General features: G+C 36.0%; 1 protein-coding gene across 1 annotated transcript in view; it reads left to right on the top strand.

Moving 5' to 3' along the window:
• Nucleotides 1-24105, top strand: part of HSD17B4 (hydroxysteroid 17-beta dehydrogenase 4) — a 99286-nt gene that overhangs the window by 22794 nt on the left and 52387 nt on the right. Inside the window, exons 4-11 of the mRNA XM_068981483.1 lie at nucleotides 3580-3639; nucleotides 5476-5497; nucleotides 5601-5647; nucleotides 7137-7221; nucleotides 8362-8549; nucleotides 17363-17454; nucleotides 20343-20367; nucleotides 21860-21988. Coding sequence (XP_068837584.1) covers nucleotides 3580-3639; nucleotides 5476-5497; nucleotides 5601-5647; nucleotides 7137-7221; nucleotides 8362-8549; nucleotides 17363-17454; nucleotides 20343-20367; nucleotides 21860-21988 — 648 coding nt within the window. The remainder of the gene's footprint in view (nucleotides 1-3579; nucleotides 3640-5475; nucleotides 5498-5600; nucleotides 5648-7136; nucleotides 7222-8361; nucleotides 8550-17362; nucleotides 17455-20342; nucleotides 20368-21859; nucleotides 21989-24105) is intronic.

Genomic DNA, 24105 nt, shown 5'->3' with positions numbered 1-24105 from the left:
AACCAACTGTTAGCTTTGTTGATTTTTGCTATGGTTATGTTTCTTTTTCATTTATTTCTTCCCTAAGTTTTATGATTTCTTTCCTTCTACTAGCCGTGGGGTTCTTCATTTTTTCCTTTTCTAGTTGCTTTAGGTGTAGAGTTAGGTTATTTGATTTTTCTCTTGTTTCTTGAGATAAGCTTGTATTGTTATGAACCTTCCCTTTAGCACTGCTTTTACTGAGTCCCATAGCTTTGGGTTGTTGTGTTTTCATTTTCATTCATTTCTCTGCATATTTTGATTTCTTCTGTGATTTGTTGGTTATTCAGAATTGTGTTGTTTAGCCTCCATATGTTGGTATTTTTAATAGTTTTTTTTCCTGTAGTTGACAGCTAATCTTAATGCATTGTAATCAGAAAAGATGCTTGGAATGATTTCAATTTTTTTGAATTTACCAGTGCTCAATTTATGGCCCAGGATGTGATCTATCCTGGAGAATGTTCTGTGTGAACTTGAGAAAAAGGTGAAATTCATTGTTTTGGGTTGAAATGTCCTATAGATGTCAATTAGGTCTAACTGGTCCATTGTATCATTTAAAGTTTGCATTTCTTTATTAATTTTCTGTTTAGTTGATCTGTCCATAGGTGTGAGTGGGGTATTAAAGTCTCCCACTATTATTGTGTTACTGTTAATTTCCCCTTTCATACTTGTTAGCATTTGCCTTACATGTTGCGGTGCTCCTATGTTGGGTGCAAATATATTTATAATTGTTGTATCTTCTTCTTGGATTGGTCCTTTGATCATTATGTAGTGTCCTTCTTTGTCTCTTTTCACAGCTTTTATTTCAAAGTCTATTTTATCTGATATGAGTATTGCTACTCCTGCTTTCTTTTGGTCTCCATTTGTGAAATATCTTTTTTCAGCCCTTCCCTTTCAGTCTGTATGTGTCCCTTGTTTTGAGGTGGGTCTCTTGTAGGCAGCATATATAGGAGTCTTGTTTTGGTATCCATTCAGCCAGTGAATGGTTGGGGCATTCAACCCATTTACATTTAAGGTAATTATTGATAAGTATGATCCCGTTGCCATTTACTTTGTTGTTTTGGGTTTGAGTTTATACACTTTTTCTGTGTTTCCTGTCTAGAGAAGATCCTTTAGCATTTGTTGGAGAGTTGGTTTGGTGTTGCTGAATTCTCTGAGCTTTCGCTTGTCTGTAATGCTTTTGATTTCTCCTTCATATTTAAATGATATCCTTGCTGGGTACAATAATCTGGGTTGTAGGTTTTTCTCTTTCATCACTTTAAGTATGTCCTGCCATTCCCTTCTTGCCTGAATAGTTTCTATGGAAAGATCAGCTGTTATTCTTATGGGAATCCCCTTGTGTGTGTGTTATTTGTTGTTTTTCCCTTGCTGCTTTTAATATTTGTTCTTTGTGTTTGATCTTTGTTAATTTGATTAACAAATTGTCTTGTTTTTTTTTTTGCCTTGGGTTTATCCTGTTTGAGACTCTCCAAGTTTCTTGGACTTGGATGGCTATTTCATTCCCCATTTTCGGGAAGTTTTCAACTATTATCTCCTCAAGTATTTTCTCATGGCTTTTCTTTTTGTCTTCTTCTGGGACTCCTGTGATTCAAATGTTGGGGCATTTGACATTGTCCTAGAGGTCTCTGAGGTTGTCCTCGTTTCTTTTAATGCTTTTTTCTTTTTTCCTCTCTGCTTCATTTATTTCTACCTCACTTATCCTATCCTCTGCCTCAGTTATTCTACTGTTGGTTCCCTCTAGAGTGGTTTTGATCTGTTATTGCATTATACATTATTGATTGATTGACTCTTTTTTTATTTCTCCTAGGTCCTTGTTAAACATTTTTTGCATCTTCTCGATCCTTGTCTCCAGACTATTTATCTGTAACTCCATTTTGTTTTCAAGATTTTGGATCATTTTTACTATCATTATTCTGAATTCTTTTTCAGGTAGACTCCCTGTCTCCTCCTCTTTTGTTTGGTTTGGTGGACATTTATTATGTTCCTTTACCTGCTGAGTGTTTCTGTGCCTTTTCATCTTGTTTAGATTGCTGTGTTTGGGGTGGCCTTTCTGTATGCTGGAAGTTTGTGGTTCCTCTTTATTGTGAAGGTTCCTCCCTGTGGGTGGGGTTGGACGAGTAGGTTGTCTAGGTTTCCTGGTTAGGGAAGCTTCTTTTGGTGTTCTGGTGGGTGGAGCTGGATCTCCTCTCTGGAGTGCAATGAAGTGTCTAGTAGTGAGTTTTGAAGTGTCTGTGGGTTTGGTGTGACTTTGGGCAGCCTGTATATTAAAGCTCAGGGCTATGTTCCTGTTTTGCTGGAGAGTTAGCGTTGTGTCTTGGTCTGGAACTTGGTTCTTGGGTGGGGCTTGGTTTCAGTGCAGATGTGGAGGCTTTTTGGATGAGCTCTTATTGATTAATGTTCCTTGGAGTCAGGAGTTTTCTAGTGTTCTCAGGTTTTGGACTTATGCCTCCTGCCTCTGGTTTTCAGTCTTATTCTTACAGTAGTCTCAAGACTTCTCCATCCATACAGTTCCGATGATAAAACATGTAAGTTAATGGAGAAAAGATTCTCCACAGCGAGGGACACCCAGAGAGGTTCTCAGAGTTACATGGAGAAGAGAAGAGGGAGGAGGGTGATAGAGGTGACCAGGAGAAGAGGGGGAATCAAAAAGGGAGAGAGCAGTCTAGGCAGTAATCAAATCCCTGTGTGCTCTCCACAGCTTGGAACACCCAGAAAGGTTCATGGAGTTCCATAGAGAAGAGAAGAGGGAGGAAGGAGATAGAGGTGACCAGGAGAAGAGGAGGGGGAGTCAAAAGGAGAGAGACAGATCTAGCCAGTAATCAGTTCCCTAAGTGTTCTCCACAGCCCAGAATACCCAAAGAGATTCACAGAGTTGGGTAGAGAAGAGAAAGGGGGTGAGGAGACAGAGGTGACCTGGGGGAGAAAAAGGAGAGTCAAAGGGGGAGAGGGCAATCAAGCCAGTAATCACACTCCTAAGTGAAAATGCAGAGAAAGCAATGGCAACCCACTCCAGTACTCTTGCCTGGAAAACCCCATGGGCAGAGGAGCCTGGTAGGCTGCAGTCCATGGGGTCGCTAAGAGTCGGACATGACTAAGCGACTTCACTTTCACTTTTCACTTTCATGCATTGGAGAAGGAAATGGCACCCCACTCGTGTTCTTGCCTGGAGAATTCTAGGGACGGAGGAGCCTGGTGGGCTGCCATCTATGGGGTCGCACAGAGTCGGACATGATTGAAGTGACTTAGCAGCAGCAGCAGCATTTTCATAAGACAAAGTTCTGTTAGACAGTGCTGTCTTTGATATTATTTGTCAAATGCTTGTTATTTACTCAGCTCCTTTTTTTTTTGGTAGGTTAAAGAATTGTCTTAGGGACTAAATTTCTTTTGTAACGTAGATCATCTATATTGTAGTTTGTTACGTGCCTATAATATAAATGTATTTTTCCTGGAAATGAATTCTATTGAATGAATTGTATCTGTCATGTACTCTGATCCACAGAATTTAGAAGCCATTTGTGAAGATTATTACTGAAGTTTTGTCCTAATTTCCCTTTCCTTCAGATTCAGTGGAAGAAGGAGAGAAGATTGTGAAGACAGCACTGGATGCTTTCGGAAGAATAGGTGATGTTTCTTTACATTTATGGTACTCACAGAGCAGCCTCTACCTTTCTAATGAATTATTTTTATTTTACTTTTGTTTGCTAAAAACTCTTTCTTGGTAATCAAATTTTTAGATTTGTTTTAAAATTTAATTTTTTAACATACCCTAATCTTATTCCACAAAGGGCTTGAGGTGACAGTTTGTATGCATGTATGTGTTGAATTGGTTGTTTGTTTTTTGTATTTTAAGGGCCTTTAGAAAAACTTAAAAGCATTCTCTAAGTTTCTTTTTATAGTAATTTTATCATATCCCCGATATATAAAAATACATATATAATATACAGTAATTTACATGATTATATAATTATTTAATAACTATTAAAGATATAATAATTTAATCATACCTCCAATATTGGGGGTATGATTATATATGTATATCAGAAAGAAAGAAAGAAAGAACAAAAGAGAAGTCGCTCAATTGTGTCCAACTCTTTGTGACCCCATGGACTGTAGCCTACCAGACTCCTCCATCCATGGGATTTTCCAGGCATGTATATCAGCTGCTAAGTCACTTCAGTCGTGTCCGACTCTGTGCGACTCCATAGACGGCAGCCCACCGGGCTCCTCTGTCCCTGGGATTCTCCAGGCGAGAACAATGGAGTGGGTTGCCATTTCCTTCTCCAATGCATGAAAGTGAAAAGTGAAAGTGAAGTCGCTTAGTCGTGTCTGACTCTTAGCGACCCCATGGATTGCAGCCCACCAGGCTCCTCCGTCCATGGTATTTTCCAGGCAAGAGTACTGGAGTGGGTTGCCATTTCCTTCTCCATGTATATCAGAGGTATGATTAAATTATTATAATGTTTATTTAATAGTTTCTAAGTAATTATAGGGGCTTCCCTGGTAGCTCAGATGGTAAAGCATCTGCCTGGAATATGGGAGACCTGGAATCGATCCCTAGGTTGGAAAGATCCCCTGGAGAAGGAAATGGCAACCCACTCCAGTACTCTTGCCTGGAGTGATTCTGTATCTTGCAAATTAAGATGAATTATATAAAAGTTCATTTTTAAGAAGTATTTCAATGTATTGTTTAATCTTTCTAATTTAATCCCATACATTGTAAAAGGTTATTGAATTACTGGAGGAACCACCCAACATGTTTCTAGTCTGAAAAATGTTGATTTTTATAGTTTGAATGTGTTCACCTTCCCTTTTTTTTGGTCTACCATGTATATATTTTCTAGCTATGTTTGGTTGAGTTTGTGCGAGACACGTTCACGTATTGTCTGACACAGGGATAGAAGCCCTAAAGGTTTGAAGTCATAAAATGAAGATAGCCACAAGATGGTGGTTGAACCTTAAAAAACAATCCCTTTCTTTTTATAGTGAGGATGCAGTTGTGTATCCATATAGGCTGTCAGTTTCTAATTCTAATGGTTTCACTTTTGACTTCATTGGCAAGGAAAATTTTTTTTAACTTTTAACTTTCCCTGTGAATTTTGAAGTTGCTTGAGGGATGGCTTATGATTACTGCTGAGTTCTATGAACTTAAGTTATGTGACTGCTAATTCTGTAAATAAGTTCATAGAATTTTGGCAGAAAGTAGAGATGGAAAAATCTAAAAAATGTTTAGATATGTAGGTTTGAAAGGAAAGCACTAATGTAATGTGATTCTTATGCTTTTGTGAATCAGATTTTTTTTGCTATAGGTATAAAATTTTGTTTTGCTAACACTTGTCGCTTATTATATCTACTTACCCATGGGGAGAAAAACACTTTTGAAAGAAATGTGAGTTTTAAGCAAATGCAAATTAATATGCTTGCTTTTATATATGTGACTTGGACATTTTTATATTGTAGATATTGTGATCAACAATGCTGGGTGAGTATTTCTTTTTTCATTTCCAATAAAGTAATGTATTTGCAAAGTTTTTTTTTTTTAGTGTTTACTTTCTAATCTCAACAAACATAATATCAATTTTTAGGATTCTGAGGGACCGTTCATTTAGTAGAATAAGTGATGAAGACTGGGGTAAGATGTTTTAATATTCTCTATGGAACATACTTATCCATTTAGCTGTTTAATACTTGATGCACTTACACACTTAAGGAAAATCTTGCTTCTTCCTATTCTTCCTTCTACTAATGTAAGTGATTATTTCAGCTTTATGATGAAAAATGATGAACATTTGGGAGTAACCTATTTTTAAACATTCAAAAAAATTTAAAAAATTAAATTCTGTTGGCAAAAGTTATCTAAAAGGTTTTTGTGCTTTTCATCTTTTTTTTTGATCTCTGAGAGATTGTCAGCATTTTCTTGCAGTATTGTTGTTTTTAACAGCTTTTTATGTTTTTGTCTGGCTGTATAATTGTTATTTCAAGCAAGAGAAGGCTGTGGAAGAGTGAGGCACTAAAAATGATGGAAATCTGAGAACTGGGTGGGAAAAGTCTAGATATAATTTTGAAACTTCTAGTAAGTAGGAAAATTTTTCACTAGGAATGTCATGTTGGAAAAATTGAGTTTAGATAGTGAACAGTCACTGTTATAAAAATGTTTTTCCATATTTTCTCTTTTTTGTCCTTACTTTCATTAGCTACCAGGACTAAAACAATCTGAGACAGTGGCAGACGTAGTAACTGAGGTGAATTATGTCTTTGTTTATAGAGCGTGTTTCTGGGAAAGATTGCCAGAAGTCCTTTTGGAAGAAGCAAGCTATCTCTGTGATGTAGAATTAAGCAAAGACGGGCTTTTAGTTTTCCTTTCCCTTGTAATAACTGAGTAAAAGAGAAGCTGAGAAAGATAAGTTTTGTTGGCAAAGGAGACTTACCTTGGTGCTTTGCTTTGAGCTCTGATGGGGCTGCAGTGGTTTCATCAGGATAAAATTAAATCTAGAGTTGTCTAACTGAGTCATCCTCCAAGTTTTCTGTTCATTAGATTGCCATTTCTAAAAGCAGGCATCTCTTTCTCTCTTTTTCCCTCTTTGCCTCCCCCTATTTCCTCCATCTCTTCCACTCCTCCCCCCAACTCTTAACTCATTTAGTAAACCCTGGTAAAAATAGGGATTAAGGGATATTATGAATATTTTATAAACATTTCTTGATGATAAAGTAGATGATTTTTGATTATGCTTTAATTGATGTTTGTGTTGAGTCCTAATTTACGTATGTAGATTTCTTGGGTATTTGTATTAATTAATTTTTATATAAAATAGGCATATATTAAAGATGACATTGTATTTAGATCTGTGTACAGGCATCATATTTAGATGGCATTGTATTTGTGATAAAGTTGCAATAATCTAATCATAATTTATAAGCAAAATAGATATGAATTATTGACTAGATACATAATTGAGACTAAAGCAAAAATGATTACTCAGAGTACAATGTGATAGTAGTTGATTTTGAATGCTAGGTGTAAAAAAGAATATCTTTGTATAAGTAAATCATTGCTAATGTTGATTCTGAAATAGATCTATCTAATTTTTGACAACATTCATGATAAAAATTTCTCGTTTTAGACATCATCCAGAGAGTTCATTTGCGGGGCTCATTCTTGGTGACCCGGGCAGCATGGGATCACATGAAGAAACAGAACTTTGGAAGGTAGAGTTGTATGTGGGTGTCAAGGGAGATTGGAGATGTTGTATGGGTTCTTGTGTATAGAGGAAAAGAATTGTTTTGATATTGAAAAATGTACCTCCAGATATGCACAGGCTTTTTAAGTATAGTTTTGGCACATGCTTCCCCATTAAATTGGCATCAGTCACGGATGAGCTGAGCTGGACAACTTTTGTATTTCTTTTTACCTCCTACTTTTCATTATTAATGATTTTCCTGCCATTTTCTGATGTTTTAGCAGTACAAACATGGAGGATTCAGCTGTGATTTATTCTCTAACCAAAATATCATTTTGTGTATCCAGTGACCAACTGGGGAGAGATGAGTAGTTGTTTTCTACCAACTGGCACTTCTCAGACATGAGTTAGTCTTTATTGACCAGGAATGGTAGGACTCTTACAGTTGCATCTGTGTGACTCAGTTGTGACAGACCTAGTAAGTGGTTCCATGCTCTCTAATGTAAAGGCTATTCTTATTTTTTTTAAGGCTATTCTTATTAACTTAGAGTTCACATACATGTACTAGAAGTAAATTGCTTGTGATGTATTTTCTTATTGGAAACTTCTGGTGTATCCTGATATTAGCAGTTTCTGAAAGTAGATGATATGATTTATTTTGCTTGTTCTACTAAGTAGTATAAGTAAGATTAGGTCAGATTTTCAGATGATAGTGTTTTAATATGAGGCATTTAATATTATCCAGACAGGGAAAGGAGCAAAGTGATGAGGACTAAAGAATTAGGATTTCATGATCTAATATTTCTTACTAAGATTTTAACTTGTCAATTGGCAGTTTATTTTTTGTTTGTAAATAATTATTGTTGTTTTCAGTAGATAATGAATATATATTCTTACACTTGAATTCATTTGTTCCTGACCGGGGATCCCTTTTTTTTTTCTTTTTCAAAGATTCTTTTAAAACAATAAAATCTTATAGTTGAATTTTGAGAGATTACTTTTGTTATTAATTTAGGTATATTAATCGTGACTCTAAGAACCCAATGCCAGTATACAGAGTTTCTTTTGACAGGTATAATAGTAATGAAAAAGAAAAAAAAGTGCTTAGACTTGCAACATTATTAAAACATAGAAAAGATGATGTTGAGAGATTGATTTTTCTTTTTAGAATTATCATGACTTCATCAGCTTCAGGAATATATGGCAACTTTGGCCAAGCAAATTATTGTGCTGCGAAACTGGGTCTTCTGGGCCTTTCAAACTGTCTTGCAGTGGAAGGCAAGAAAAACAACATTCATTGTAACACTATTGCCCCTACTGCTGGATCACGGATGACCCAAACCGTTTTGCCTGAAGGTAAGTTTAAATTTTTCAGTGCTGTTCTCCATATATCTGTGTGGAGTGAACTTTGCCAAAGTATTTAATTTTTTGAGTAACTAAAAAATTTCCTTACAATTTAAAAAAGCATGATGTGTAATTTACATTCATTATATAAAATTTAGGAAAGCACAAACAGGAAAAATAAAAAAATGACCCATAATTTTAACACACTGAGGTAAGCTTTCTCTTTGTCTAGGTAGACATACATATTTTTTTAACAGAATGAAGTAATAGCATTCTTACTGTTTCATAATAATTATTTTTAAAAATTTATGTGAAAATTAACATTGTTTTTTAAAATGATTTATAGAAGAATTGATCAGATAGTAAAGAGAGTGCTCATGTATTCCTCCTCCCACACAGTTACCCATATTTTTATCATCCTATGTCAGTGCGCTACATTTGTTAAAACTGGTGAACCAGTACTGATCCCTTCTGACTGGGCTGGCCAAAAAGTTTGTTTTGGTTTTTCTATACCATCTGATGGAGAAACCAGAGTGAACTTCTTGGCCAACCCAATATTACCTACAGTTTACTTTAGGTCTCGTTCTTTAGGTTGTCCAATCACATAGGTTTTCACAAATGTGTAATGTTCTGTACCCACCATCACAGATCATACAGAATGGTTTCACTTTCTGGAAAATCCCCTGTGTTCTGTCTCTTCACGCCTCTCCTGTTTCTCCCAAATGTCTGAGAGGATTGAAGCTAGTTTCTTTTTATACTGAATAATATTACATGGTATGGAGGTACCCCAGTTTGTTTATTCATTCACCTACCAAGGAATATTTTGATTATTTCCAATTTTTGACAGTTTTGAATAAAGCTTCTGTGAACATTTGTGTGCAGGTTTTTGTGTGGGTGAAGTTTTCATCTCATTTTGTTAAATATTAGGAGGATAATTGCTGGATTGAATGGTAAGACTAGCTTAGTAAGAAATTTCCAACTGTCTTCCAAAATGACTGTATCATGCTTCATTGCCACTGGCTGTCTGTGAGAGTTCTTGTTGCTCCACATCTTGGCCAGCATTTATTATTGTTAGTCTTTTGCATTTTAGTTCTTTTAATAGGTATGTATGGTATTTCACTGTTTTAATTTTCAGTTCCTTAATGACACATGATGTATATTTTTTCCTGTGCTTCTTTGCCATTTATTTGTCTTTTATGGTGATGTATCTGTTCATATCTTTTGATCATTTTTAAATTGGACTCTTTGTTTTCTTATTGTTGAGTGGTAAGAGTTCCCTGCAGATTTTAGAAACAAGTTCTTAATCAGATAAGTGTTTTGCAAAATATTTTTTCCCCATGTATAACAAGTTTTTAAAATTTTCTTAATCTCTTTCACTTTTGAAGCATAATTTCACTGCTACAGAATTCTGGGTTTGTAATTTTTTTCTTTCAGCCCTTGAAATATTTCACTCCACTCTTCTATTGCTAACATGGTTTTTGAAGGAGAGTTTGACATAATTCTTTGCTTGTTTCTTTATGCATAAGGTATGTTTTTTTCCCTCTGTATTCCTCCAACATTTTCTCCTTGTTTTTATGCAGTTTGAATATAGTATGCATAATAATAGATGTAGATTTTTGCTATATGCTACTTGATATCCTCTGAGCTTCCTGGATCTATGGTTGGTATTTGTCATTAACTTTGGAAAATTCTCAGCCATCAGTGCTTCAACTATTTCTTCTTCCTTTTTATTTATTTTTTTCTTTTTTCCTTCCATTTCTGGTATCCCATTATTTGCCTATTTATCTTTTATAGTTACACAATACCACAGTTCTTTTTTTCCTTCTTTTTTCTCTTTGTATTTCATTTCAGTTTGGGAAGTTCCTGGTAACATATATTCAGGCTTACTGATTCTTTTTTTCATTTCAGAATGTTACATTGTTTTTTAGCAGTTCCTTTTGATTTTTTTTTTCAAAGCATTTCCTTCTGTCTGCTTATAGTAGTCATCTGTTCTTATAAATTGTCCACTTTTTCCCCTTAGAGCCCTCAGCATGTTAATTACAGTTATTTTAAATTCCGGATTTGATAATTCCAAAATCTCTGCTATATTTGAGGCTATATCTCTGGTTTGAGGTTCTGTTTTGTTTTTTGGCTGCACTGTGTGGCATGTGGGATCTTGGTTCCCTAATCAGGGACTGAACTCATGCCTTCTGTAGTGAAAGTGCAGAATCTTAACCACTGAACTGCCAGGGAAGTCTGTTGAGGCTGGTTCTCACGCTTGCTTTGTCTCTTCAGCCTGTACTTTTCTTGTCTTTTAGCAGGCTTTGAAATTGTTGAAAACGGAACATGATGTGTTGAGGGAGTAGATAGAAAATGTGGTATATTGAACTTTATTGTGAGGTTTTATGTTTGTCTGGCCAGGAGTTAGATTGTGTGTATTGGTTGCTGTAGCTGTTTGTGTCAGAAACTACATTTTCCTCTTTGTCCTTGTTTTTGTGTACCCTGTTGTCTTTGGGTTTCCTTAGATACCGTTTATTAAAGAGTGTGTATGTTTGCAGCTCTCTCAGTTGTAGTCTGCTGTTGTTATACTGGAGCCCTGTTGAAGTGACTGTAAGTTAATGGGAGGGGGTGTGTTCTCTAATCTTATAATTACATCTCCATTTTTTTAGAAGATCAAAGCCCGTTTACACTGACTTTTAGAAGAGTTTCTTAGCCTTTCCCCCTCACCTCCTTTATTTGAGACAGGAGACTAGAGGGGTTTCACTAGTCTAATTGAAGCTCTGATAGTTTCCCTTAAGGATAGGCCGTTGTTAAGGAGAATAGAATGCTCTGGGCATATTTCAAAATGATTTTATTTTATTGACTTATTTTGTTACCCTCTCCCATTTTCTCTGTGATATTTCAAAGCAAATCTCAGGCATTACTTCTCACCTAATATATACTTGGAAATGTGTCTCTCTATCAGATACGGACATTATAACCACAATGCCAGTATCACACTAAAATAATAATTCATTAACATTGTCTAATACTAAGTTTATATTAAAGCTTCCTAGTTACCTAAAAAGTATCTTTTTAGAGTTAGTTCATTCTACAAGGATCTAAACAAAACCACAGGCATTTTGTTACTGTGCGTGTGTGTCTCTGTGTGTGTGTGCGCATGCGCGCGCTCAATCACTCAGTCATGTCTGACCCTTTGCGACCCCATGGACTGTAGCCCACCAGGCTCCTCTGTCCATGGAATTTTATAGGCAAGAGTTCTGGAGTGGGTTGCCATTTCCTACTCCAGGGAATCTTTCTGACCCAGGGATAGAGCCCATATCTCTTGTGTCTCTAGCATTGGCAGGTAGATCTTTCTAGAGTTGGTTTATTCCCCAAGGATCTACACAGAGCTCATAGGCATTTTGTTACTGTTTCTCTTCAGTTTCATTAACATGTAATAGTTCATTCTCCTTTTAAAAAAAGTGCCAATTATTTGCTGAAGGAACTACCAGTTCACCTATTCTATAGACTGTTCCTCATTCTTGATTTGAATTGCCCTTGCTCTTCTCTCGAAAATCAGCTGATCACATATGTGTAAGTCTATTTCTGAATTCTCTGTTCTGCTGTATTGATCTATGGGCCTGTCCTTTTACTAATACCATGATGTTTTGATTACTATAGAGTAAGTCTTGAAATCAGGTAGTGGGAGTCTGCCAACTTCATTTTTTGAAAACATGAAACATAAATTTTTAAATTAAAAAATTTAAATGTATGATTGAGAGCCAATGCTGATTTCAGTCAGTTCAGTTCAGTCACTCAGTCGTGTCCAACTCTTTGCGACTCCATGAACTGCAGCACACCAGATATCCCTGTCCATCATCAACTCCTGGAGTTTACTCAGACTCATGTCCATTGAGTCAGTGATGCCATCCACCTTCAATCTTTCCCACCTTCAATCTTCCCACTTCCCACCTTCAATCTTCAATAAATGCTGATTTATTTGGTTATATAATAAATAGAATACTTGACTGGTGTAAAACTGTGTATAGTTTCTGATACTTCTGGCTTTAACATATGTTTTAAAAAGAAAGTATCTATAATACTTTAAAAGTAGCTTTTGTGAAACAGTACAAAACAATTGATGAGTGAAATTATTTTAAAATTAGCTGCTTCATGGAATGAAAGTGAAAGTGGCTCAGTCATGTCTGACTCTTTGAGACCCCATGGGCTATACAGTCCATGGAATTCTCCAGGCCAGAATACTGGAGTGGGTAGCCTTTCCCTTCTCCAGGGCATCTTCCCAACCCAGGGTTCGAACCCAGGTCTCCCGCATTGCAGGCGGATACTTTACCAGCTGAGCCATAAGGGAAGCCCAAGAATACTGGAGTGGGTAGCCTATCCCTTCATGGAATACAAATGCTTATTCACAGTACCATTTTACCTTCTGCATTTGAGCTACCATTCATTTTAGAACTCGCTGGCTTTTTCTAAGAGCTGTGCCTAACCAGTTTGCTTTAGTGTTGAATAGTTATTTATACCTGAGATCTAATTTTTTTCCTTTTCATTGTCAACATGGCCATTTAAAAAAGCCTTATTTAAAAACTCTCTATATTCTTATATCTTACTGAAGGAATTCTTGTTACAGAACTAGATTATGTGATGAAGAGATACAATTCACTTTTTTCTCCCTTTTAAGCATATATATATATACACACACACACACACACACACACAACAGCTACATACATATGCACAACAGCTTAGGTTACTGGTAAGAAATAAAACATCAAAATGTAATCACAGTCATGAACTTGCTGCTCAACCCAAGAACTGAAACATTACTTGCATCTAACTTTATACCTTCTATTCCTCTGCTTCATGCCAAGAGATAACCACTGTTGAGATTTTTATGCTTATCATTTCTTTGCTAGATTTCTACCTTAGTCACTTTTTGCCATCAGCTGTAGACTTTCTTGGAAAAGCAGCAAGTCTTCAAGAAAATATTGAAAACTATAGCTTTTAAATTCGCTTTCCTTAGAGAATGTAATTTCCATTAGTTTGGACATGTCTGTAACCTCTAGAGAGGAGAAGGCAATGGCAACCCACTCCATTACTCTTGCCTGGAAAATCCCATGGATGGAGGAGCCTGGTGGGCTGCAGTCCATGGGGTCGCAAAGAGTCGGACACGACTGAGCAACTTCACTTTCACTTTTCACTTTCATGCAGTAGAGAAGGAAATGGCAACCCACTCCAGTGTTCTTGCCTGGAGAATCTCAGGGACAAGGGAGCCTGGTGGGCTGCCATCTATGGGGTCGCACAGAGTTGGACACGACTAAAGTGACTTAGCAGTACCTCTAGAGAAGTTAAGTCAGTGTTTAATGGAGTGTCTTTATGTCCACCAAACTCTACTGAAAGATATTGGGAGAATAAGATCTACTTTAGACAAGTAGCTTAATCTTTCTAGACCTGTTTTCTCTTCTGTAAAATAAGAGAATTATTGTAGGTCAGTTTATTTTTTCATTTATTTATTTATATATTTTTTTGAGATTTTATTTTTATTTATTTATTTTTTTTACTTTACAATATTGTATTGGTTTTGCCATACATCAGCATGAATCCACCACAGGTATACATGTGTTCCCCATCCTGAACCCCCCTCCCATATCCCTTCCCATACCATCCCTCTGGGTCACCCCAGTGCACCAGCTCCAAGCGTCCTGTATCCTGCACCGAACCTAGACTGGTGATTTGTTTCTTATATGATATTATACATGTTGTGTCTCTTTTGCTGTCTTGCATACAGGGTTATCGTTACCATCTTTCTAAATTCCATATATATGCATTACTATACTGTATTGGTGTTTTTCTTTCTGGCTTACTTCACTCTGAATAATCGGCTCCAGTTTCATCCACCTCATTAGAACTGATTCAAATGTATTCTTTTTAATGGCTGAATAATACTCCATTGTGTATATGTACCACAGCTTTCTTATCCATTAGTCTGCTGATGGACATCTAGGTTGCTTCCATGTCCTGGCTATTATAAACAGTGCTGCGATGAACATTGGGGTACACAAGTCTCTTTCAATTCTGGTTTCCTTGGTGTGTATGCCAAGGATTGCTGCGTCATAAGGCAGTTCTATTTCGAGTTTTCTAAGGAATCTCCACACTGTTCTCCATAGTGGCTGTACTAGTTTGCATTCCCACCAACAGTGTAAGAGGGTTCCTTTTTCACCACACCCTCTCCAGCATTTATTGCTTGTAGACTTTTGGATCACAGCCATTCTGACTGGCATGAAATGGTATCTCATTGTGGTTTTGATTTGCATTTCTCTGATAATGAGTGATGTTGAGCATCTTTTCATGTGTTTGTTAGCCATCCGTATGTCTTCTTTGGAGAAATGTCTATTTAGTTCTTTGACCCAATTTTGATTGGGTCATTTATTTTTCTGGAATTGAGCTGCAGAAATTGCTTGTATATTTTTGAGATTAGTTGTTTGTCAGTTGCTTCATTTGCTATTATTTTCTCCCATTCCGAAGGTTGTCTTTTCACCTTGCTTGTAGTTTCCTTTGTTGTGCAGAAGCTTTTAATTTTAATTAGGTCCCATTTGTTTATTTTTGCTTTATTTCCATTATTCTGGGAGGTGGGTCATAGAGGATCCTGCTGTGATTTATGTTGGAGAGTGTTTTGCCTATGTTCTCCTCTAGGAGTTTTATAGTTTCTGATCTTACGTTTAGATCTTTAATCCATTTTGAGTTTATTTTTGTGTATGGTGTTAGAAAGTGTTCTAGTTTCATTCTTTTACACGTGGTTGACCAGTTTTCTCAGCACCGCTTGTTAAAGAGATTGTCTTTAATCAATTATATATTCTTGCCTCCTTTGTTGAAGATAAGGGAAGTTTTGGCCACGGCAGTCAGAGTAGAAAAAGAAATAAAAGGAATTCAGATTGGAAAAGAAGAAGTAAAACTCTCACTGTTTGCAGATGACATGAAAACCCTAAAGACTCCACCAGAAAATTGCTAGAGCTAATCAATGAATATAGTAAAGTTGCAGGATATAAAATCAACACACAAAATCCCTTGCATTCCTATACACTAATAATGAGAAAATAGAAAAAGAAATTAAGGAAACAATTCCATTCACCATTGCAATGAAAAGAATAAAATACTTAAGAATATAGCTACCTAAAGAAACTGAAGACCTATATATAGAAAACTATACAACACTGGTGAAAGAAATCAAAGAGGACACTAATAGATGGAGAAATATACCATTTCATGGATCGGAAGAATCAATATAGTGAAAATGAGTATACAACCCAACGCAATCTATAGATTCAATGCAATCCGTATCAAGCTACCAGCGGTATTTTTCACAGAGCTAGAACAAATAATTTCTCAATTTGTATGGAAATACAAAAATCCTTGAATAGCCAAAGCAATCTTGAGAAAGAAGAATGGAACTGGAGGAATCAACCTGCCTGACTTCAGGCTCTACTACAGAGCCACAGTCATCAAGACAGTATGGTACTGGCACAAAGACAGAAATATAGATCAATGAAACAAAATAGAAAGCCCAGAGATAAACCCACACACATGTAGGTCATTTTAAAAATACGCTTTAGATTCTAACTTTTTCTTATTTTAAATTTTGATATTATTACTTTTTTATAGTTTAGAGAAAGCCAAAAATTTATTTTGCTTCAGTGTTTTTCTTCTCTTCTTCTGAAATATTCACATACAGGCTATCAAAGGAATTATTTGTTAAAGAACCAGATGTTCTGAGTAATGTGTGGAGACATCTGTAATTTCATTTTCCCCTTTGAAATATTTTTGATCAATGGAAAGTCATATATGTAGTTTACATGTTTGTTACATGAAATGAGATATAATCTTAGGATGAATACCCATGAACTTCCCAAGTTGTATTAGTTATTTACTGCTTTATAATACATTACTTCAAATTTTGTGGATTAAAACAAGTATATAGTATCTCACAGTTTCTGGGGTCAGGAATACCATAAAGTAAAAGGTTTTTAGAGCTGCTCTTTCATTTACAGGGACTGTAAATGTCATCTTTGTCACTTCAAAATGTAAAACTGTATTTTGTCATTTCACAATTAAAATTTACATTTATTTGATTCTTTAAGGTTTATAAGCTGTGTTAACAAATTACATCTCTTTTGAACCTTGGAACAACTTGGTAGAATGGGCAGTTAAAGCATTTTGACTACCATCTTACAGATGCAGACACATGCCCTTGAGAGTTAAGTGATGTTCTCAGTTCCCTAAGTTGCCTATGTGACAGGGCCGGCAGTAAAATACAGGTGTTCATGCTCTTTGTGTAGCACCTTTCTGCCTGTTAAGTTGCTCACAGAAGCTATGCAACAGGAAGATACTTCCTACCCTTTGTGACTCATCAGTAATGGCTGCATTGTCCATTTTACATCATTATCTTACTGTCATTACACTTGTCGGGGCTCTTTTATAGTTTTCAAGCTCCTGGGAGAGCAGAATAGTTTTGTGAATAGCTGGTATCTAAGTTCCTTATGCTGTGTATGCCCTTGCTCACCAGTCTTTGCTGAGACAGCTTTAACTTGTCTACTAAACAGAACGTTACTGATCTTGGAAGGGTATGTCTGATGCTTTCTGTGTTAAACACCTGAAAGTCTCCATTGGGGTGAAAAGATTCTTCTAAAAGCCTTGGATGTTAATACTAATTCATTTTGTATATTTGATTTTTTTTCTTATTTAAAAAGTCTCTGAATCTATAATTTATAAGTAAGGAATTTTTAGAAAGTAAAGTAATTGATGGAATATGTATATATTCTTATTTGTAAGGATTTTTTTGCTATATATTTCAGATCTTCTGGAAGCCCTAAAGCCGGATTACGTGGCACCCCTGGTCCTTTGGCTTTGCCATGAGAGTTGTGAAGAAAATGGTGGCTTGTTTGAGGTATTCTGCACCTTAATACTTTTTCCCAAAGCAATATTTGTATAATAAAATATAAAAGATTCAAAAATTCATATTTTTCAATTGTTTTGCCTGAAAGTCTATATCAGTTGATATCACTTAGGTGTTTTTTAAATATTATGTCTATGTTATAATTAAGGAACAAATATGACTGGTATCCTTTTTTGAGAAAGTAACAGCAACTTGTAAATTTGTTTTTCCCCAGTTATTTTTTTCTGATGTTATTGTCAGATGAAAGATTGTGATTGGTATGGTGCATTTAGTCATACAGAAAATCTTATTTTTTTGATATTGAGATATTGAATAATTTTGATATTGAGATATTGAGTAATAAAGTGAAAGGGTAGAACTGATGGTTTAAAGTCAGCCAGGTTGTATTTTGATTTCTTGCTCTGGTAGTTGCTGAGTCTCTGGAGTAATGTACAGATTAATTTCCCTGAGTTCAGTTTTCTTGGGGTTTTGCTATGAGAACTGGAAATCATATTTTTAAACTCTTAGTATACATAGCAGTCACCCTTTAATTTAAACTATTTTATCAGTATAGCAAGAATTCAGTCTGGGTATGATAGATCAGTAAACATAAATTATTTAGTTGTATTGCCTTTAAAAAGAAACTTTTCTGTTTTTCCCTGTTGCAAAGCTTTATAAATGTTATAAAAATAAAAATCACACATAATCACACCATCCAGTGAGATACACACACACAGACACACACACAGACACACACACAGACACACACAGACATACAGACACACACAGACACACAGACACACACACAGACACACACACAGACACAGACACAGACACACAGACACAGACACAGACACACACACAGACACACACACACACACAGACACACACACAGACACACACACAGACACACAGACACACACACACACACACACACACACACAGACAGACACACACACACACACACACACACACTTTGTCTGTGCCTGCAGCGTATAGGATCTTAGTTCCCTGACCAGCCACAGGCCTGCCATAAAAGTCCCTGTATTTCTGAGTCCTCATTTGAGTTTGATCTTTTTTTCTTTTCTAGCGTGAGCTGTTGTTTTAGATCATCCTCCTTTGTTCGATTCTCTGTGGTAATATAATAATAAACCTATTGTATGTGGAAATACATGACTCCAAAACTATTTCTTGGTAGCAAAATAACCTGGCTCAGTTTGAAATTAATGATATATTAGTCTGATTTATTTGAATAAAAAGCTGTTTAGTAAGTGAAAAGCAGTCTATACAGGTCTAAGCAGAGGTAGATACCTCCACTGTCTTAATCACAGTCACAATTGATTGTGAATTGTGAAAATTAAAGGTGGAAAGAACTTTATGACCTAGGTTTATAGAAGATAAGATTTAATAATATGAAGCCATGTGGAGCTCTAAATTTGGCCTGCATGTCTTATTATCTTATTAAGGGAGTTTTAAAAATCTATTTGTCTTTTATGTTTATATTTGTTAGTAATTCTGTGAACAAAAATAACATATGCTTTTTTTTAGAAAACTTCAAATATGCAGGGGAATATGTAGAAGAAAATAAAATCATCCACATTACCACTATCCAGAAATTATTCCTATTCATATTTTTATGTATATTCTCTCCCAGTCTTTTATTAGATGTGCATTTTACATGGGTAGTCTCTTTTTTTAGATATGCATTTTAGACACACACTCATCCATACACAGATAATTAGGATAATGCTGAGTGAAGTTTTTTGTGTTATTGCTTTATTTTACTGCATCGTGGACATTTTTAGCAAGGGACACTGGGTATGCAAAATTGAGTACAAAATACGTAAGAGAGGTGTGTAATATCCTGACTTAAACCTCAAATGTAAGTTGCCACTTTGTTTGCAAAGTTTTGATACATATCTAGAATGGCAGAGATGTTTTGGGTTAATTGGAGGTATTGTTTCTTAGCGCCTGAGACGAGTTTGCAGCTTGTGGCTTCACTCCCCAAATATGTTAAAAGATGATGTTTTTCTTGCCTCTTATCAGTGCCATGCCACCGAGAGCATCAAGGCTGATTGGCCTATTAATATGTATAAAGGAAAGGGTGATTAAAAGCCACACTCTTGAACCTAGAGCCACTGAGAAGTGTGTTGTTTGCTGATAATATCTTCTCTTATATGCGTTGGAACACTGTGGTTGTGGTGTTTGAAGATAGCACAAAAACGTTTTCTTCCATCAGACATTTTCTTCTGAGGATTTCCTTGAATGACTTTTGGAAAAAAATATCATCTTTCTGCATGGTGATTAATGTATTTCGTCATTTGCCTTATCTATATATAAAGGTGTTTCATTAAAATGACTATGTAGTTTATAAGTCAAATGCTGCTTTTGTTTTTGTTAACTTTTTATTTCTTTATTTCTATTCATTAAGTCTTTGTAGAGAGACATGTATTTCAAGTGATGCCCTGGGCACATTTGGTATTTATATTGTTTAGCCTTCATGGTTACCTCATGGAGAGTGTATTATTATTCTGATTTTACATAAGTGGAATCTTGGGTAGAGGGAAGTCAAATAGTTTGACCAGGATCGCACAGCTAGTCAATAGAACTGGTATCACACCTTGCAGAGTCATGCTTACTATCCATGTTTCTACTGTAGCTGCTGCTTAAGTTTTCTACTTTGATAGCATAAATAGTGCAGAGTCATGTGGGCCAGTGGGCTTTAGTAAATCTGTAGGTTCAGTAGATTTAGCTTTTTTAGTAGATTTAGCATGTTTTTTCATCCATTGTCATCTGGCATTCTGATACTCTTAAATAGCTGTCTGGTTTTTTTTTAAGTTTGAAAATTCTATTAGTAGTTCCACATTAGATGGTATAACTTTGTCCCCCTCTTTTTGTAGGTTGGAGCAGGATGGATTGGAAAATGTAAGTGTCTTTTGATTTTTGGCTTGCTGTACATTATTTCCATATTTTTAAACCTGTGTATCCAGTTAGAGCTGTCAAGTGTCTAACCATAGGATCTAGTGCACGCATAATCAAACTCAAACATTGTTATAGCAAACCCGTCTTCTAAATGAAGGAAGTTGTCCTGCATGCCTGTACCATTTTCAGGGATCTTTTCAATTTTTTTCCTGTTGGCAGTCCTTATTCAGTATGTCTTCTTCAGAGCTGGCTGTTTCTTCAGACAGCACAGTTTCTGTATTGATGTTTGTCTTTCCATGTCTCTGACACACCCCACATGATTGTTCAGCAGAGGAGTGAGTGGGAGGGAGAGCATTTTTTGAAAAGATGGGAGAAGCTGTGTCCTAGATGGCTCAGCTGGCAGGTTCTCTACTTCTCTCATTGACTCTTTCCTTCCTTGGAGCTACTCTTCTTCAGCCCAGTAGTAAATTCATTTGGCTTGAATCCTTTCTTCCCCCAGTTCTTAAATGCTGTGAGCTCCAAACTGGATAATTACTTTATGGCATTAAAAAAAAAAAGTTGTGAACATCCCAGTATCCCAATTCAAGTTTTCAGTTGGATGTTGGTATCGAAATTAATTGAATTATTTAATAGTCTGCCATTAGTGGCTGACATTGTTACAATAGAGTATTATTAATGCTCTATCCAGTTATGAAGTAACTTATATTATTCAAACATTTTTAAGTATCTTGTGATATCTTAAAGAAAGAAAGGTTAGGTATTGCAATAAAAGCCATATGTGGAACTTTATCAGTAGGAAATCTCTAGAGGCTTCTGTCATTCCCCAAGACAAATCTTCAATTTAGTCATCATCAAAATCTGACCATTATGTTTAAATAAGGTTACTAGTGATTATTTATTTCTGAGGCCTTTTAAAAAAGAAACAGTGTTAAAAATCTTGGAACTTACGCAGCAATGATGATTTTTGTGAATCTGGGCAATCAAGTTGACTTCCCCTGGATAGAGAGGAAGAGCAAAAGGAGGAAAAGAGAATTATTCGGGGTTGTCTGATACATTAATTTGATTATATGGAGTCTCTGACCTGTTATCATTTCAGTTTGCTATCCAGCAATGCCCTATTCTGTTCTGTTACCTTGAAGTGTAGTATCTAAGTGATCTGTGGTGATGAAGTCAGTCTTTTTGTGTGATTATATATAATTTAACTTTTCTGATTCAGTAATTCATCCTACCTTTAGTAGTATCTGGCATAGTCAGAAGAAAAAGAGGTTTTTTGCTTCAGCTTTAAATATTTAAAAAAAGAAATTTAATGCTGTCTTAGTGGGTTTGTTATTTTAAGAATAAAATGCCATTTAAGGCTTGTAGTAAAAGTCTTTAGAAGTTAGAATCTTCTTTCCAAATTCCATCTTTCTTGAAGTTAAAAAAAAAAATTCACTGGACTCATGAATTCTGCTTTCTGTCTATGTGTTCAGCATCTCAGTTTTGTTTCTATAACCAGTACGATGGGAGCGAAGCCTTGGAGCCCTTGTGAGACAGAGGACTCAGCCAATGACTCCTGAGGCAGTGAAGGCTAACTGGACGAAGATCTGTGATTTCGATAATGCCACCAAGCCTCGGAGTATCCAAGGTAAAGAATTGAGTTCAGTCCTGCCTGGGGAATCAGAGGCAATAAAGCATTCTCTTCCCTTATGGAACTATCTTCTTAACTGTGCTAACTTAGGTGCTCGAATCATCCATAGTACATTTTCTGCTCCAGTAACTAGAACTCTCCAACTTCAGATGTGTATGTTACTCCCACTGTCAGTTTATCAATTTTCTTTTTTTTTTTGTCCTGTTACATTTTTTTCAAGCCTCTTTTTATTTTTATTTATTTAAAAAATATGAGCATCCAGTGGTCTTTTTATTTATTTATTTATTTTTTAATTTTTAATTTTTACTTTATTTTACTTTACAATACTGTATTGGTTTTGCCATACATTGACATGAATTCACCACAGATGTACATGTGTTCCCAAACATGAACCCCCCTCCCACCTCCCTCCCCATAACATCTCTCTGGGTCATCCATGTGCACCAGCCCCAAGCATGCTGTATCCTGCATCGGACATAGACTGGCGATTCGATTCTTACATGATAGTATGTATACATGTTTCAATGCCATTCTCCCAAATCATCCCACCCTCTCCCTCTCCCTGATGACCCTGTATGTAAGACAGCAAAAAAGACACAGATGTGTATAGCGGACTTTTATTTATTTATAATTGCGGTGGATCTTCATTGCTTTTGCATGGGCTTTCTCTAGCTGCAGAGAGCAGGGACTGGCTACTCTTTGTTGCAGTGCCGGGGCTTCTCATTGCAGTGGCTTCTTTTGTTTCAGAACACAGGTTCTAGAGCAGGTGGGGTTCAGTAGTTGCAGCACACAGGCTCAGTAGTTGTGGCTTGTGGACCCTAGAGCACAAGGGCTTCAGTAGTAGTGGCATGCGAGCTTAGTTGCCCCTTTGTATGTGGAATCTTCCTGGATCAAGTATCAAACCTGTGTCACCTACATTAGCTGGCAGATTCTTATCAGCTGTGCCACTAGGGAAGTCTAGTTTTTCCAGTTTTCTTATGATCCTAGTTTTTCAGTACATGTGTGATTGAGGGATGGTAGAAAGTGTTTACCCATTTGTGCTCAATGCATCTGTTCCCCATCTGATGGTTGATTTCAGTCTTGCCATATCTAATCACATGCTCCTTATCTGACTTGATTTTTTTTTTTATTTCCTCAAAAGTTTAAGTCTAGTTTGTTTAGGCTTAGGGCTTTTCTATCTAGTGAATAGATTTTGCTTTGTTTTAGCACTTTGTCCTTGTTAGTGTTTCTCTGCCTTTCTAAGATGTTCCTTACTCCTTTTATCACCTCTGCTAATCTCAGTGCTTCTTCAGAAAAACTGAAGCCCTAGATGTTCAACAAAATCTTCCCAGATATTCTGGCTTTCATGGATCTCTCTCTTAGTTGAGCTGTTCCGTTTGAGCATCAAATCACAACTGCTTTCCACTGTTTTTTTTTTTCATAAGTAGGTGGTTTCTTAACTGGAGAGTTCCTTTGGAGGCAGAGACTATATCTTGTGTGTCCTTCTTTTGTATTTTGTGCTAGGGTAGTGCTGAACTCATAGAAAGCATTTAGTAAATGCTTGTTATCTTGAGTTACTGAATCGTCTATGGTATGCCACAGGAAATGACCAATAAAAATTATATTGTTTTTGCTAGTATAACTCATGTATGTATATAGTATATGAAGTTTAAAGGGCCTATCTAGGAAAGATCATGAATTGGAATTCTTTACAGGAAAATTATTTTTCCCCCAACATTATATTTAATATTCAACAGAAGAATATATCTGAAAAATGACTAGCCTGTTATTTTTCTTTTTATCCTAATGATGCTTCCCTGTCTGCTGGTACACTTGCTGAAATTTTCGTTACACTTTTCTCAGAGTATGATTGTTATGTCATTAGCAGTATCATTTTCTGTATTCTTTTTTTTAGTATTTGAGGTAAATTTAGTCTATGAATAGCAATCACCTATCAATGAAAATGAGGAAAAGGAAAAAAGGAAGAAATATCTTAAAAACTTTTCTCTGATGTCAGAATTCCACTTTATTGGCTTAAAAATATTAGACTAATTCTTTGTCAGTTGCTTTGTTTGCTATTATTTTCTCCCACTCTGAAGGCTGTCTTTTCACCTTGCTTATAGTTTTCTTCATTG

Source organism: Capricornis sumatraensis, chromosome 9 (genome assembly GCF_032405125.1).
Source record: "Capricornis sumatraensis isolate serow.1 chromosome 9, serow.2, whole genome shotgun sequence".
Lineage (NCBI taxonomy): Eukaryota > Metazoa > Chordata > Mammalia > Artiodactyla > Bovidae > Capricornis > Capricornis sumatraensis.
This window is presented reverse-complemented; position numbering and strand designations above follow the sequence as displayed.